This window comes from Strix uralensis, chromosome 11, assembly GCF_047716275.1.
Source record: "Strix uralensis isolate ZFMK-TIS-50842 chromosome 11, bStrUra1, whole genome shotgun sequence".
NCBI classification, from domain to species: Eukaryota; Metazoa; Chordata; class Aves; order Strigiformes; family Strigidae; genus Strix; species Strix uralensis.
In genome coordinates, this window is record NC_133982.1 from 8,950,806 (window position 1) to 8,968,669 (window position 17,864).

The following is a 17,864-nucleotide window of genomic DNA, read 5'->3' on the forward strand; positions in this document are numbered from 1 at the left end:
CCAATACATGTGATTAGATAAAACAAGTTTTTGTATCAGTCTAGTGTATGAGAAAATTAATTAACATATTTGGCATGCAGAGAGGTGGATTTCAGCCAGCACAAGACAGAAGGAAGGGGATTCAAGCACTGAACGTGGTGTGAGACAGTGAGAATTGGCATTGTGAAAAAGCAGGTAGGAGGCTAATTAGCACAAGATTTGGAGAATGGGAGGAAATGCAGCAGTATGAGAGAAGAAAAGCAAGTGGCCCTTACGAAAACTCCAGTAGGCTTCCCCATGGAAATATCCCTACTTTTTTTATAAAATAGCTTGACTATATACTAACAAATTCTATTCATTTCTCAGATGCTACTTCTTTTCTGCCAGTAGATTATTTGTGATACAATAAACTTCCTATCATGCACACAGGCATTCATTTGTGGTAAAAGCATTCGCTTAGACTTTTTTATAGGGTTCAGCATTGTTATATTTGTGAGGTCCATTAACCTGTCTTACACATGCAGATAAATCTGCAAAGTTACAGGTGGTATCAGATAAGATATAGTTTGTCTCATCAATTCTTCTAAGCTGCTTTTCCTGCTTAAAATTTAATTTCTTCCTTGCATTCAAACTGACATAGCAGTACCATTTATACACATTTAAGTTTAGCTTATACACAGTTGTGAAAAGATGGTTAGCCTAATTTAGACACTTAATTCCAGTTGCCAAAGCTGCACAGTGAAGGAATTGTCAAAGTTCTGAAGTTTCTCTTGTCAGTAAAAGCGTAACAAGATTAGTCTGGAAATACGGAATGGTTAAAAAAAAAAAAAAGAAGGAAAAAAGAAACAAGAAAGTATGGTTTAACATATAAACCACTATGCATCACTACTGTAGCATCATAGGGTATAGCTCAACTGCCTTCAATGGGAGGTTGTGAAAGCAACAGCAGATGTGATACGCTCTGTAACCTACTTGACATGATCCCTCACAGACTGTGATATGGGTGGCTCTTAGTAGGACAGTAATCCTGGGATAGCTGTCCAAAAGCAGCTACAGGATTTTCTTACATGCCTTTTGGAGAAGAAAATACTCAAACATCCAAAAAGTTTGAAAAACATCAAGAGGGTTTAATTACAAAATAGTATTATTTACTTGCTTTGTAAGTTCATTATTCTGGTTAACTGTACAAACTGAAAATCATAGCTAAGCAAAGCGTGAGTGAGCAAGTCGCAGAAACTGTTGCTGTGGGTCATGAAGGAACTGTTTACTGAAAATCAATATAGCATATTTACAGAATAAATAAAATGTTTCAAAAACAAAAAAATTGTGCATATGTCTTTACCTTCATATCAAGAGATTGGCCCAGGACGGATCACCTGCACTTGAAATGACTGCAGATACGTTACTTCTGGTACTGCTCTGCCAATATTCCAAGAACTTCACATCTAACCAAATTTCAGTAGCTAGTTTTTGGAGAAAAGCTACACAACTCTGAGAAGCAGTCTACAGGTGTTTAATACTACCTTGTCTTTGATATCCTTTCAACACTACTCTTCAGATCTTGAAGTATCTGAACCATCTAAGCTCTGATACTCTTAAAAAAAAAAAGACTGGAGTATTTTATTTGACATAATCTGATTTCATAAAGCATCTTTGACATAAGACAATATTACTGTGTAATACTTTAATATCTTCTGTAAAGATTAATTTACCTGATATTCAAATACATTTTAATTAGCTTAATCAAAGAGTAGAAAGAAGGCTTAGATGGTTGTCCATTCTTCGAGTGTCAGAAATTTCTCCAGAATCTCTGTCAAACCATTAATTTCTGTAGCTTACTCTGTGATTTACCCCAGCAGTTTACTGAGGTTCAAGTACTTGGAAACCACCAAACTTTGCAGCTGATTCACCCTCTTACTAAACACACTTAAAATCTTGCACATATTTAGTTATTTTTGCTGACTCATGCTAGCAGCTAGGTTAGATGATTATTCTTCACTCAAAACAAGGCTGGAATCCTCAACTTCTTCCAGCCCCCTTATGTTACGTAAAGCATCCAGAGCAGTGCCGAGGGTCACTCTGTCAGAGGCTCTTGACAGGCTCTTCCCAGCGCCAGGCAGTGGCTGTGCGCCTGCCACCCTGCCCCAAGGGACCGGCTATTGAGGGGGCGGAAGCAAGATGATGATGTGGGGACACAGCTCTGCAGAGTGCTGTCCCTGAAGACAGGACAAGGGCAGGTGGCTGCAACTTTGAGACCATATGCAGGTTGACTCCAGCTGTGAAAGAGATGGTACAGTCTGGTTTGGTCAAGCGGCTGCTGTCAGCATGCCTTACCTCCAACTGCTTCTGCCCCTCTCCTCAAAGCTGCACACCTTGGTTTTGGCTTATTCTCCTCCATCCCCTTGCTTGCTCAGGTTTAGACTCCAATCCTCCCTCTTCTATAGGAGACACAGTCCCTGCCAACTCCTTACTTCTGGCCCTGCTCCCAGGCTTTCTGCCCCTGATTAAAGGATAGAAAACCTCCAAAGGAGATCACACTTTCTTTACATAATCTATTTAATAATACTTTTCAAGTAATTCAGAGCTAACTCTCACTCCTGAAAAGATCTCAGAAGGACTCTAACAATTTAAAAGACTAAAATCTGTGTTGAATTATTGAATACAAAGGATGACAAAACCCACTATTGTGGGCTTCCACAAATATACCCAAAATACCACAAACGTTGCCAAGTTCAGTCAGTCAAAACTGAGTCATAAGTGACTTAAAAAGCATAAAACTTGGGTGTTTGGGTTTTCCACATTTTTTCAGGTCTGACAGGTTTTTTATCCTTTCTTACTTGAGTTTTTGGTATATACTATAACCAAGTTCGAAAGCTGTTCCCACAGTTACGAGGGAGGGGATCAATGAAAACCTTCCCCAGGAAGAACAACTTAAAAAACCCACACCACATACACCAAAAAGGTTGGACTAAAACTAAAGTAAATGGCAACACCATACCACTGTGCAGCCCAACTATGCACCCTACTGGTGTTTTTCAAAAATGACTATGAAAATCCATTGTGTTAGAGAAGATTTTGTTAGTTTTTAGATTCCACTCCATCTGGTTAAAAGCCCCTTCAATTAGCTATACATCCCTGCACCCATTTTATTATTTCTATATATACTATAAGGCAAAGATTCTTTTCAATACAATTAGAAATAATCTAATTCATCTGCAGGAAAGGTGGCACACACAGAGAAACCTTGACTAGACTGGAGACTGGAATTTTTGTACTTCAGGCTTCTACTTGTAAACAGCAAGGTAATTACTGACCGCTTCTGACTCTGACCTACAAGACAGTTTATGTAGCATATTCCTCTCAATGGCTGGTAAACTCTGGTAGAATTCCAACATATATGCTGGTATTTTTCTCTATGTTTGCTAGCACCTCCTTCAACCAGAAAGGCCCCAGAAACTTTTCTGGCACAATACTGACTTTCCCCCCTACCCACCCATAAGCATATCTAATAAGAGTTGCTATCTTGGGAACTACTGTTACATTGAGCATCTCCACAGGTGATGTGTAGATGCAATTATCATCTTCAGTTAGGTGGAATCCTAAAGCAATACCAAGATCAGGCTCATTCACTAGTCAGGGAGTATAAAAACTATCAATTAATGGGTCATTCTTCTCTTGGACATCTTGTTCCTCATCAGCAAGAAACTGTCTGAGAACACTTCTTTGCACTCCAGAAAACAGAAACAGTTGCATTAAAGAGATGGCCACTTCTATTCTCAGATGTTCTGCTGAAATTTGCTTTCTCTGCACCATTACAAGTGAACACCGTGTTCGTCTGAGATTTAGGATTCCTGCAATAATCTCAAAATAGAATGCTCTCTCTTCCAATATCACATTACGAACCATAAACAAAATTATGACAATTAATATCGCCAGAATTTTTCTCTTTTGAAAAGCAAATATTTATACAAGGAGCTATTATTCTCAGTCCTCTTCCTCTCCAGTGTACTTTATTTCACTCATGGTGTTTTCTCAATGATATTTCTACTAAGAACATATGGCCTTTAAACAAACATTCCAGACTATGTCCTTTGGGTGAAAATGCACTGGTTGAGTTTCCTCCCATGTGTTCCCCCTACAGCACATTTGTTTTGTTCAATTCCACATTTATTCTGATCATTCTGGTCTGCCAACAAACCCTCACTGCTATGAGCTCTGTTCTAATACCCTGATACCCAGTTTTCCCCATTGATGGGATACTGAGCATCCACTTCCACTTTTAATTAGAGCAGCCATGGAAGAAACAGTATGGGTGTCCGTGTTTTAACACCAGAATAACTACAGGCTCTCACAAAAAGTGATTTCAGGACAAATCCAGCTCAATTTGCTAAATATTTAATATTTTAAGGATGTTTGCATTGAAGTGAAGAGGTAGAAAACCAAGCATTGAGTTACATGCAGTGCCTTGATTCAGTAAAATTAGGGGAACCCAAACTATCACTATGATAAGCCATCTGTACTTTATTAATTTTTATTGATGTATCTGCACTAGTGTTTTTTTAACACATTTTAACATATTTGATGCTTAGAGAACTTAGATTTCTTCTATGTTTGTAGAACATCTGGTACAGTGGACTCTGATGCTAACAGAGTGCTCGAAGTACTAATGCAATATAAATAATAAGAACCACAAAAGATAAAGATGAAAACAAGAAACAGAAGACAAGCTGTGTAAATGTTAATGTAAAAGCCACTGCAATCCAAGTAGAGAAAATCATTAAGGGACAAAATATAACTGCAGATCTTCAGCTGGTCTTTTTGGAAGTCATGAAGTATGATCTATTCAAGGACAGCTAATGCCTCATCCCAAACCTACACACTGTGTTAGTCCCATCAACTTATCGAAGATTCTTTTTAATGGTATGGTCTGCTAAGAACACAATCTCCATACCGAAAATTCCAAATTATCATCAGAATCAGAGAGTTTATAACAAAGATTTCTGTCAACAGGGAGCTACTTATAATGCTTTGCTGATAACTTACACTTGCAATTGCTGCCCATACCAGTATATCTTCACAAGACAGTATGTAGCAGCAGATGATGTATAACACTGCAAATTGTGCGTTACAACTTTTGTGAGTGCTCCAGAGTGCAGCCACCATTCTAAATACTATCTTAAATGGAAAAGTTTGCAGTGGTAGAAGAAAAATGACACTCCTGTCAGGGAATTTTAGGTGTTTGGGATCAAGTCCAATAAATCCTCCTGACTCATCCATTATCTTGCTGGTTTTGCACTCATTCTAAAAAATTCTCTGTATTTCTTCATGCACCCATCTTAAAGCCCCAAGGTTCCCCTCACAGAATGCACAGCAGCAGATAAGAATCCATGAAACAGATACTTCAGAGGAGATTAACAGTGCAAATACGAGATTACAAAGTAATGGCTACAAAATTTTTGGATTAACGCTTCATATTTCTGGGCGTGTGTCTGAACTCATTCTAGTTTGTCTGTGAACATACAGAAGAATTGCTATGAAGTGGAAAAATGAAGGCAGGTCAGCTTTGGGTGCTTGCATCCCTGGATTGCTATTGCTTTTACTTGATTCGGTAGTAATCATCCAGGTACCCAAAACTTTTATACTGCCCAAAACTGTTGCCAGTGAACCTAGAGGAAATACTGCATGCAGTTACCGGAAAGATCTTTTAGTAAGGCGGTGCAATATGAAAAAGCCTGATTTAGACCACCCCTACATCACCTTCTCGATACAGAAAGGAAAAGCCATGTATTCCTCTGGTTACGCAAACACCAGTAGATAATCAAGCAAGTCGAACTTGGTTAATTTGGTCAACCAAGTTTCACAGGGATCACATGTTTAAGAATCAAAGAATACAGACTGCATATTGAATTATAAATTGTGAAAAGCTTTCACACAGCTGTTTAGGGATTGTTCATTTGGGAGCTGACATCCCTATCTCTTTAGAGTAAATGAATCATGACTTTACAAAGTAGTGTTTTACTGTCCACACGTAAAAAATATGCCTAAAAAAGTGCAGCTGAAGTGCTGCTTGGGCACTTCAGGCAGCATACAACTTTGATGTACGTAAATTCACAGTCTACATTCATCAAAGTCACGTCAAAGAATAAGACACACTGGCTTCCTAAGAGGGGGAGAAAATTAACCATGTTTGTAGTTAGGTTATGTTGTATGATCTCCACACTACACTGGAGTATGTGACTTTATTACTTTCCCTTTACCTGAAAAACTGTAGGAAAACTCACTGAAAAGCATATCGCTCAGACGAGAGTATCATCTATTCCTAAGTTACCTTCAGAGCAGTTTCAGAAAGCACTCTCTGGTTTCTGAACATTTGGGAAGCTCCAAGAGCATATCTTCTCCTTGCTGATTTTTCCCCTTCTTTGTCATTAACAACCTTTCAGTTCCCTTCCCCTGGGCTGTCCTCAAGGGCAATGAAAGGCAACACAGTATACAGCTGGAGGAGGTCAGTAAATATCAAAAGTTAAGTGTCAAATCTTCATAAAAATACAAACACTTATTATTTGCTTCCTATTCACGAAGCGGCATTCACCACAGTGAGAATAGGATATGTACTTTTCAAATTCTCTAGCTCTGAGGGGTGCTAGATAAGTATAACAATAGTGCAGCCAAGATTGCTAAATTTATTACAGGAGACTGTGATCCCAATAGTATATTGCTAATAACAGTGCCAAATATCCAAAGGCAGCTGCTCTTTAGAGGTTATCCAGTCCTGTATGCTCCCTCATGGAATACTGCAGAGCAATAAGCAAAGGCGTATTATACCAGTGGGAGAAGCAAGCTGCTCTTCTTAGATATAGACGGGCAACAAACATCCAATATTTCTTTGAAAAATCAAGGAAAACTGTGCCAGAGGACAAAAAGGACATCTGTGCCAAAAGAAACCAGAACCTCTGCAAACTAAAAGTGTCTTTGTTGCTGCAAGAACGATGAGCCAGCCCACGCTAACTGCCCTATTCCATTAATGCATTCTAACTCTTTTTTCAGTCTAAGCACAGCTTATAAACAATTTGTTTTCCATTCACAGCCCCAGGCTTTAAAAATAAAAAATTTCTTTGGACTAAAAAAATCCAACATTCTCCTAGAAGTTTGCTACGACATTTTTGCAAATTCATGCAGTCCGAATTCCAAGGTGCTTACAATCAATCTTTTTTATTCTGTTCTGCATTTAGGCTGAAGACTTAGGCTTTGGGTGAAATGTACATAATTTTCAACTTTAAATGCATAGTGTTATATTTACATTATTTTCACAACATTTTCTTTTAAATATTTTTCCAGTGACTGCAGCAGAACCTTATGCTACAGCCCATATTTCAAAATCTTTTTTGACTGCTGAGAGTATCCTGTCAATTTTTCTACATTAGTACTGGCGCATGCTCTTAAAATAAAACCATCTGCTAAAGGCAAATTCCTTCACTCGTTACCTGGGCACACTCTTCAGCCATTCAGATGACAAAGATGGGGAAATAGCTAAATGGAGAATTATTGGGAATGGTGAAGAATGTTTAAAAAGGCAGTATTTTACTTGAGGGCTAAAAGACACTTTCCTGAGCACCCACCAGGACTTCCAGAGAGCAAAGAAAAAAAGTTGGTAAAAGCAGACCTTGACAGGGTGGCGATGACATTTTACAACTGTTGTTGAAGGACTGCCTGTTTAGGGTCAGGCCCTGCTCTTGGAGATGTTTGCTACTGGCAGAGATGGTATAATTTGACAGGCAGAGTTTAGTCAACAAAACTCTAAAATTTATGTAGAGAACATGCTGACCAAAAGTGACCTTAACCAGTAAAATTTTGTATATTAAATGCAATGCGCATGCATGTGTGTACATATAATAAATGTATATTTGTATTTTATAAAGTTTATATAGACAGATATGTACAACAGCATCTGGATAGTGGCAGATAACCTTGAGCATAGCTGAGTTTAAAAGAGGTATTCTGCAGCTGTTTAGGAACTCACACTATCTTCTCATCTCTCTGTGTTAACTAAAAAGACCTTCTTCAAAGTGTAAAGAAAGAAATATAACTCAGCGGAGTGAAATACCCACTCAGAGTATTCTGGAAGCAATTCTGACTGGAGTATTTAAGTCATGGTTATGGAGGACTTTGATTAATATTTCTTCTATCGTAACTTAAGGAAAAAAGAATTTCAAATGAGGCCAAATGTACTTCAAGATCCTGCCCAGCTTGCCTCTCAGCTTCTTGTTTAGTATTTGACTAAGTGCATCTTGAGGCTTATCAAAACAAAGCTGAGTGGGACTGCAACATTTGCAGACACTCTGTCTGCATCATTTACAAATAAATCTGTACCTGTTCCTCTGGAAAACTCCAAAAGTACCTCCATACCAAGCTGGCCTGTCTGACTGAAATGCTCTTGGTGAGAATACCAACAGATGGGCACTTTCAGAGAATCCCACTTAGTGAAAGGTTCATTGCTTAAAAACCTCTTGAAAACCTGAAGACCTTAATTATAATGGTGGCTATTGTCTAAGTTATACAGATACTTGGATTCTTCACAGAGATTAATTCCCGTATTTCAGGAATATTCTTCTGTTCATTTCAGTGCACAGACAAGTTATAAGTGTGTGGGAAATACTAATATTCCCATCCTTAATCAGAAGGGTTCCTGCAGTATTGCCAGGCACCCACCAAGGGATCCTGTTTCTGAGACAGCACAGAAATGAAGTGCCCGAAGGTCATCGGAAACATTTCCATTTTTTTTGATGAAAAAGTAGCAAGAAAAATTTCTGCCCCCACTGAACACTGCATTCTGAGGCTGACTGTACCTGCGTTATAAGCTCATTATTATTTCCATGAAATTATTATATCTTTGCAGACTCGCCAATGGCACCCACATTTAGACATGCATACCATGACAGAAAATTCCATGCCACTTTTGTGAACAAAAGCACCACATACTTTTTCCTAGTAATAAAAAGCAAGTTTTAAAGACTGTTAGAACTAATCACTCACAAATGCTAGTTTCAAGCAGAAACAGTTCTGGTAAGGCCAAACAAATGAGCAAAAGCCAAAAAAAGGCAACCCAAAAAAACAACCACCTAACAAAAACATTAAAACAGACATGCTACTAGAATTCTCAGCATATACATTCTAGTCATATATTTCAAAAGCCATCCATACTGAAACTCCTGTTATTTGCTATTTTTAAGCACAAGGCTGAGAGCCTGCAACAGAAATTGTTGCAGTCTTTGTTTCCTCATACATAACCAGTTTGCCCCTCTGAGCACAACAGCAGAGAAAGGTCAAACAAATAAAATCTATCAATAACAGGGAAATAGATTGAGCAATATAATCTTAACTTCTATTCTAGAAATAAATCAGTGAAGAATTTCTGGCATGAAAGATAAATGTACTTAGACTCAAAATGAGTTTAGATTCACCCACAGAAAATTCATTTGGACAGAAAAAATTATTTACTACATAAATATGTAACACCTAACAAAATGTTAAGGTATCTAATCTATATCAAGAAACCTTGATTTTCAGAAAAAGAAAAAAATTAGGTTAGCATTTACCTGAAGAAGCTTATACTTATACAAATGTTACTCTTTTCCCTGAGTCATCCCATCATATTACTTTAATATGACATTGATCATTGTGTGGATGCATACAGAATTTAGTTCAGAAATTAAGACATTCAAGGGTGTTCCCAGAGGTTTCTCAAAAACAGAGATGGTGGTCACTCTGAATCACCTCTCTGCTTCCCTGGATCCCTGGGCTACTTGAAGGACAAACAATTAGACCTTTATCCTGCTTGGGGCTTCAGCTCACTGGAAGGTAACTGCATGTGTACTGTCATATTGAGACTGAATACATTATACTAACATCCTATAAAGCCACACAAAAGGGATCTGATATTATATAATTTAAAGACAAACTACACGATGACATTTTCTTAAGAAATGAGACCTGACAAGTCACAACCATATGCAAAGTATCATGGTGTTGAAGTAATCAACAAATATTATTACTCTAACAAATACCAAAGAGTATTTCAGTACAGCTCCATCTGACCCAATACACTATGCCATTCTGAAAAGAAATAAAAATAACCTGAAAAACTTCAATCACTCAAATATATTTCTACTTAAAATTAAATGTAAATCCAGTTGCTGGTATAATGACTACTATGGAGTTAATATCCCTGGTAGATTTAAAGTGGAGTGCTGAATTTATTCACAAACATAAATCAAACAGTTTGAATCAATTCAGAAACACAAATCAAGGTCAATCACAATTTAAAATTTAGTAAATGAAATTACTTTGCCTAAGATTAACCTAAGGATGTTAACCATAATGAAACCTTAAGTTTCACCTAGTATTATGCTTGAGACTTAACAATTTGCTTCAAAATTTCAATTAGTTCTTACATAAAACTTTGGACTTGTTTTTAAATAAAAAACAAGATGACAGAATAAATAATGTTGAAAATAAACTCCTCTTTCCTCGAGGATTGCATCAAAAGCCAGAAGTTTCTTCTCTTTCCATCAGTATTATATTTCAAAAGTTATTTCAATTATTTTTTTCTAAAAAAAAAACCCCTTTTCTCTGTATTTAAAGCTATTAACTATCTATGTTAAAACCAGTAATACATATTTTTCTGCATTGTTTTCTATATACTTGACCAATGAAATACGAAACAAAGATGTAAAAGACCTTCATTTCATTAACTGTAAAATGTGTTAATTGGTTAAATAAAAGATTTTTTTTTAATAATTTAAACTATCTTAGGTAAAACAAACTGGCTCTACTGTATCAGGTCAGTGCTATGTTCATATATCCATCAATAAGTGAAATTATTATTATAATAAACAAGTCACAGTACAAGAAGAATATTGTGAAGCAAGTCTAAGCTACTATGGCGGATTTAATTCTTGGAAACAGCTGCGTAACAATCACACTTCTCTGAACAGTAACAAATTAAGGGCATCCACAAGACTCCAGCTGTGCTAATGAATTCTTTCTTCCACATCTACAGAGATGACCAAAATACCTGCAGGACTTCTTAAAGAATGTCAGTGTTCTTACATCTCCATCTTAAGAAATAACTCTAAAATATAATTTGTGGTATTATTCATTTACCATTTTACTAATTTTACAGATACATATTCAAATTAAAATACACAGCAGGAAAAATCAAGACAAATGAAAGCATAAAACTAGAACAATTTTATTAAAAAAGAAAAAAAAAAAATCAAACTACAGAATATCTGCCACCTCAGAAGTCATTTATAAGATGATTCAAAGGGAAGATGAGTTTGGATTAAATTAAATATAATAGAAGCTGCAATAAATCCATGCACTTCAGTAGAGACTAGATAGCCTTGCTCAGCACTATGCTCTACAAACTAGCTAAGCAGTATAGTACAGTATCCTCTTTTGATCACTAGATTTTTTTCACTGGGGGAACTGGGGCTAATCACAGCAACAATTACCTAACATACAGGTAAGGACATTTCAAACAAATTGATTATTCAGCCTGCTGTATACTTGAAAAATCTACCAGTGAAATCGGGGAAGTGAAATAAGGATGTCATCACAAACATCCAGGAAAGTTAATCACTAAAGCTTCTAAACAGCCTTGAAACATTATTACAAGTTATAAAGCAGGTGAAACTCCTAAGTAACACAAGCCACAGCAACCTACAGACACTCACTCACAGCTGCTCCCACAGCACTTGGGTGCACATGCACCTCCTCACACATAGAGCATGCTGGGCAGACGTGTATCCCCCCAGAGAGCATGTGAGGTCAAGCACTCCATCCTGCTAATGAGAGCAGGCAAGCACAGAGAGAAGTACAGAGTTTCTATCTCCTCTGCAAGGCAGTGCACAAGATATCATATCCAAATCAATAGCATAATACTCACTACAGTGAACTAAAAATCAATGTTATGGGTGAACACATGCATCCCCTATCTAAAAAAGGGAATCATGAATTAGCTATTTCTCACTTTCTGATTATCTCTTCCTCTGTAGCCTCTTCCACTTTGTCGTGCATTCCACAGTGCTTTATCCAGACTGCCCTTTGTACTTAATTGCCCCTCTCTTCTTCTCTTTTGGGTAATCTTTGACCCTACTTTGTTACTTCTGTATTTTGCGTGCTGACATCCACTGACCTCTAAAGCAGTAGTACACAGTGATTCTAGCCAAATTCACTTCGTTGTCAGTACTTGGCAAGAAGAGACAAAACAATGCATCTGAAAAAGGTAAGACTAGAAAATAATAGAAAAGTGGGACGGGCGGGAGTAAGACTCAGCATTTCTATAACATTTTGCAAAATTATTCCTTGGAATTCCACCCAATGCAAGTGGAAGTATACTGGAGATTATCTGCCTCACTATGACTGTAGGTCAACTGAAAACTTGCTGTGTGCATGTTTATTGAGAGCAGGCTAGCATCAGCTGCCTCCAGAAAATATGCAGAACTGGACTTGTTCATATTGTAAATAACTGTAGTGCTCTGATTTCCAAGGAGAGCTGCTTCTTCCACAAGGGCTGGTTTTAGCAGGAAAGTGTTACATCCATATTCCTTTAAACATACAGTTTTCAAAATGCTGATTTTAGTAACGTCTCAAGTCCAATTATAACAGTTACAATACTAAAAATGAAAATGGTATCTTGGACATTCCATTATCATTAAAGTTCTTAAGACGAGTGCCTTATAAATGCTTTCCAAGTCTCCCATGTTGTCATTCCCACAAAACATCATCACTGTCTTGCAGGGAAAGAAGGGAACAATTTCTCTGTGTTGTAGGGGGGCTCAATGTTTGTAATGCTATAAGCCATGTACAAAATCTGTCATACAGTCAGCAACCACAAGATCCATTCATACACCTCAGAGCTGTCATACAGACTCCCAAGGTAGTTACACCCACAGGAGGATGACTCCCCAGCAGCCCCAGTGCTCTATCACATAGGGCAGTCCCAAAAATGCACCTTCATCCCAATGTGCCCTTCAGAAGCCCTAGTACCAGTGCAGCACTCGAACAGCTTGAGAGCCATATGCAGCTAAACAATCAAAAGGTTAGTCACATCTTACCTATTGTTATAAATAGACTGTAAGATCCTTGAGAGGAAACGCATTGTGTTTGCTCAATACCTAATACAACAAAATCCCTGTTGATGAATTGGACTCAGAAGCGCTACTGCTATACAGGGTAGCTTGTGCAAAGCCAGAGTTTGCTTCAGTGCAGTAAACATTAAAATATGGATGTAACAAACATTAGTACAACAAGTTTATTCTACAGGGTAGTATGTATTCTTCCCCTGAGAACTGATAATCTTATTTTTTCCTCTTTTCTCTCAAGTTTTCTGCAACATGGAGTAGCAGTTCTGCAACACTTCTGGGTTGCAGATAACGATTTGCCAATATTCAAAAAGATATAGAGATTTATTTTTTTATATATAAAGCTTAGTATTTCAAGGGCTAATATTTGGGGAAGCATAGCATGATGACACGCTGTAGAGAAGAACTGAAGGGCAATAAACCAGGCTTTACTCACTTTGTGGGAACAAGTTGTAATCTGACTAAGTGGTAGCACTAATACATGGAGAGGATAAAGAAAAGAAAAAGGATGAAAGAAGTTGAAGACACATACACATTTTAAGGGACCTGGACCTGCTGTACTATCACCCTGTGGCTTAACATTATTTCACCACTTTATCTTCTCGTTTGCTGTCTTAGCAAAATAGTAATGAGAGGCATCACTACTACAAACTATCATCCACTTAAGACAGCAGAAGTATCACAAAGAAATAAAACCCAGATTTTGTCAGCAATCCTGCAGACTCCTACCACTTGTAACCAGGGAGATACCTCCTGAAAGGACGTTAAGGATACTACAGTGTGAGCCAGCTATGGGATGGTAACACAAGTATGCAACGCACCAACCAGGAGTCATGCGCTTTGACAGTCTCTCACATATACCTGAGGCTTGCAATAAGTCATTGCAGCAGCAGGCCATCCAATAATGAGGTTGTCCAGTGCTCTTGGGTATATCACCCATATTAAGAGCCACAGGTATAAGTAAAACCCATTAATACCACAAACTTTGGATTTTATTAACTGTGGTAAAAAAGAAACTTGGCTGCATCACGTCTTAAGACGACCGTCTGAAGGTGCCTGTGGTATTCCCTCCAAGTCACTCTTTGGCCTCTGTTGGAATTTTACACATGCAATAGGCTCTTCGCTGGTTATCCCCTCTCTTCTAAAGAATAACCCTAGTTTTTAATCAGCCTTACAGCTTAATGCAGTTCACGCAACTTACACCCTGCCATAGCTAAAGTCACAGTAAAGTAGTAAATATAGTATTTCCATGTATTGAATTTTTGTATGTGCATACTGTGTGGAAAACCAGAACCTTCTCACTGGGGACAGTCTTCATACTTCGAGAAAAGAAAGTATAACTAATTTTTTACATCTTTTTGCTGTTAGGATTTGTCTTCAGTAAGAATTTGCCTAGTGATAGGGAACAAAACGTTTACAAAAAAGATCAGTTTGGGATGCACATAGGCGTTACTTATTTTAAAGTGAAATACAGTAACATTCAGAATTATTATGGATCTCAATCTCATTACACGACGAAGAAAACCAACAGCTCATGGATGCTCAAATTACATTGAGTTTGTCAGCATATAAATTAACCACATATTTAAATATGAAACTTTACATCTTTGTTGTACATAAAATGGATCTACTGCAACATAAAACAGTTGTAAAGTTTTAAAAAGCTCTTTCACCTCATTGTATAAAGGAATTTCTCACTTCTACTAAATCTTTTCTTTTCAATTTTATTCTATATGCCAGTGCCCAAGATTTCTTACTAGAAAAAGATGTTTAACATGAAGTTAAGCAGAGTTCTGGGAGCACTCTGGAAAGATTTAGGCATACTAATTTCCTCAATTATTTCTTTAGATCTATTTTTAATCATAATTTTAAAACAATAAAAGTACCACTATACAGTATCAAGAAAAAATTCAGTGTGATTCCAAATTATGCAGCAGCAAAAAAATACGTATTTATGACTGGTTTGTGCTTAGCTATTTAAACTTGTATCATCCTTTAACATGAGACCTCAGAATAAAGAGTGAGCTTCCTTTCCTGATCCTAATTATCAATACTTAGCTATTAATATATGAATTTATACATATACACACTCTACACATTTGTGTGCTACAGACATGCTCCATTACTATCTGTCTCAAATGTCTTTGCAAAGGTTCTGTGGCATGCAAGATATTCTTTTTACCGTTGGCTATAACCCTTTTTTCTTTGAAGGCCCCAAGAGTAGGGATAGATTTAGATAAAACTCCTTAATAGGACCACACAGATGAAGACCCATATAGCACAAGCTAAAATTATTGTTTCAGTAATCTCATTCCCTAAGGGAATTTTTAAACCTTCAGTAAGGTAATGATTACACTGATATCACTACTGTGACAATAGTTTGCACAGACACACCAAAACAAGCTTTAAAATTAGGCAACGTGAGTTAGCAGCAGCACGGAACTGAACACAGGCTCCCTGCACACGCTTCCCCAGCTATGGGACCCAGCTTTGCAGTACCCGCACTGCTAGAAGTATTTGGACACCATACAAGACACTACATCACAAATCCTTGCTACTAATTTCATTACTTCCTTAAACAGAAAACAGAAAGTTCTTTGTCCCAGAGAGAGCACTACAAGACTTCATAATTAGAGACAAAACAGTCCTGAGAAAAAAAATACTAATTATGCTATTGGCATCATCCCTAAAAAACATCACACCGAATGATGTAACATATTCAAACCATTGTTTTTCTTTAGATAACAGTATTTTCCCAAACTGCATCTGAACATTCTAGTTAAATTGTTTATATTACCATGTAATGCCAGACAATATCTCCACATCACTACCGATTTGTACATTTTAAAGACAGCACATATTTCCTATCTACCTCTTTCAGCCTCATATTTAATAACTGGTTTATAATTTAATATATTCTTTGATATTATTTAGTACTTCAAAACTACATATTTATCAGAATTTGTTTTGCTCAAATTCCCCCGTTACTTGAGAGGTGTAGCTTTTCATGTTTTTTCAGTAAAGAACTTTTGAGAACATACTGTGTTTAGGACTAATTCTAGTATTTTGTAAACAGTTTAAATAGCAGGAAATTTACCCCCATGTCCCATACTCTTTCACATTAACAATTTCTTTTCTTCCATCATTTGAATGTAAACAACTGCTCTTGAATTAAAAGTTGTGAAAAAAACTCTTCCAGTTTTCTCTCTCAACTCAGCAAAATCTCTAAAGCATCACCTACATAAAATCTTTGAAACCATGATCACACTGAATTTTCTGAAACTAGAAGACAAACATACCTACACCATAACCAAAGAGAAGAAAATAAGTATATACCAGTACTGCTTAACTGGATTAAGATATCATTTGTGATACTAGCTTTTAAGTGCTATAAGCACACACATCTTTTAAGAACATTTATTTCTTTTTCTAGTACTCTATTATGGCCATATAGAACTAAAATAATTTTGCTTTTTGTAAAAAATAGATCTATTTTACTTTAAATGCAACTTCCAAAATCTAAATATAAAAACAGAATTTGAAAGCACACTTCATCTTATGCAGACAGCAATATTAAAATTTGACATCAAAATTTATATCTAATGGTTACTGAAGAACAAAACCATAGTTATGCATCACTAATTATACAAGCAACATCAGTGTTCTTAGCATTTGGCAGTGTAGAACTGCAATTACATCATTAAGTACAATAGCTTTTTTAATTCTAACACAGAGATAAAGCCAATACAAGAGGGACAACTGCTTTATTAGCAAGATTCTCATAACTTCATATAGGGTAAATGTAAAAGATATGGTACTTACAGTGAATTCACAGAAATCGATGCTATCGAGACTTTTGCTTCTGTGTATTCTCCCTTTTATTCTTCTTAAAGAGGGCTTTCCCTGACTTACACTACAGGTAGCACCATTGGGATTTTCAGAAGATGGAGTTACCCTGCCAAACAAAAAGAGCCACATATCAGACAAGGAATATATGTTTTTATTGAACACATTTGCTTAAAGTAAAAAATTTACAAAGGAAAAACATTGCCATGCTATACAAAGAAGGAATGCCATTCCAAGCTTTAGTTTTCAATCAGTAAGTGCCAGAATAACACCACAAAAGTATGTAGAAATCTATCTCCCATCAAGTCCACCACTGCTTGCAGATTCAATCAAAAACATATCGTAGTTATCATTTTTGTATAAAAGTGAGAAGTATCAGAAAAAACATTACAGAAAAATATATTTAACTTCTGAAAAAGTAAAAGGAATATTTTTCTCTACTAATTCAGTGAAAAACTGAGCCCTCTGATACATGTCGATGGCTGCCAGTTAAATCAGTATAGCTTGTCAGTATTTGGCTTTTGCCCTTTTCCAGTTTGAGTGCTAATGGTAGTTCAGCTATTCTACCAATGAATAACACTGAACAATAATGAAATGAATAGGATCTGTTAAAAGTTATAGGGGTAATGTATTAAGGAACTACACTTTATAAGGTCTTTCATCAGACTGTGGTCTACACATAGTCCTAAGGGGAGTCCATAACTAAAATATTTTGAGTAAGACATCCATATTTCAAGGAGCTTGTTGGAAATTGCTAATGGGTAGAAGTGGGATTAACAATTAACTAAATGTATTAATGTTTTCGGTTTTTTGGCACAAAACATATAATGTTTTAAAAAACAAATGTTTGTGAGGTCAGTATTTTAAATGCAAAATAGTCTCTAGTCAGTCTGA

General features: G+C 36.7%; 1 protein-coding gene across 8 annotated transcripts in view; it reads right to left on the reverse strand.

Moving 5' to 3' along the window:
* The window catches only part of TJP1 (tight junction protein 1), a 196,856-nt gene that overhangs the window by 138,015 nt on the left and 40,977 nt on the right, over positions 1-17,864 (reverse strand). For all 8 annotated transcript variants that reach the window (XM_074880804.1, XM_074880800.1, XM_074880798.1 and 5 more), the window contains one exon: positions 16,947-17,079. In XM_074880804.1, the coding sequence (XP_074736905.1) occupies positions 16,947-17,079 (133 nt within the window). The remainder of the gene's footprint in view (positions 1-16,946; positions 17,080-17,864) is intronic.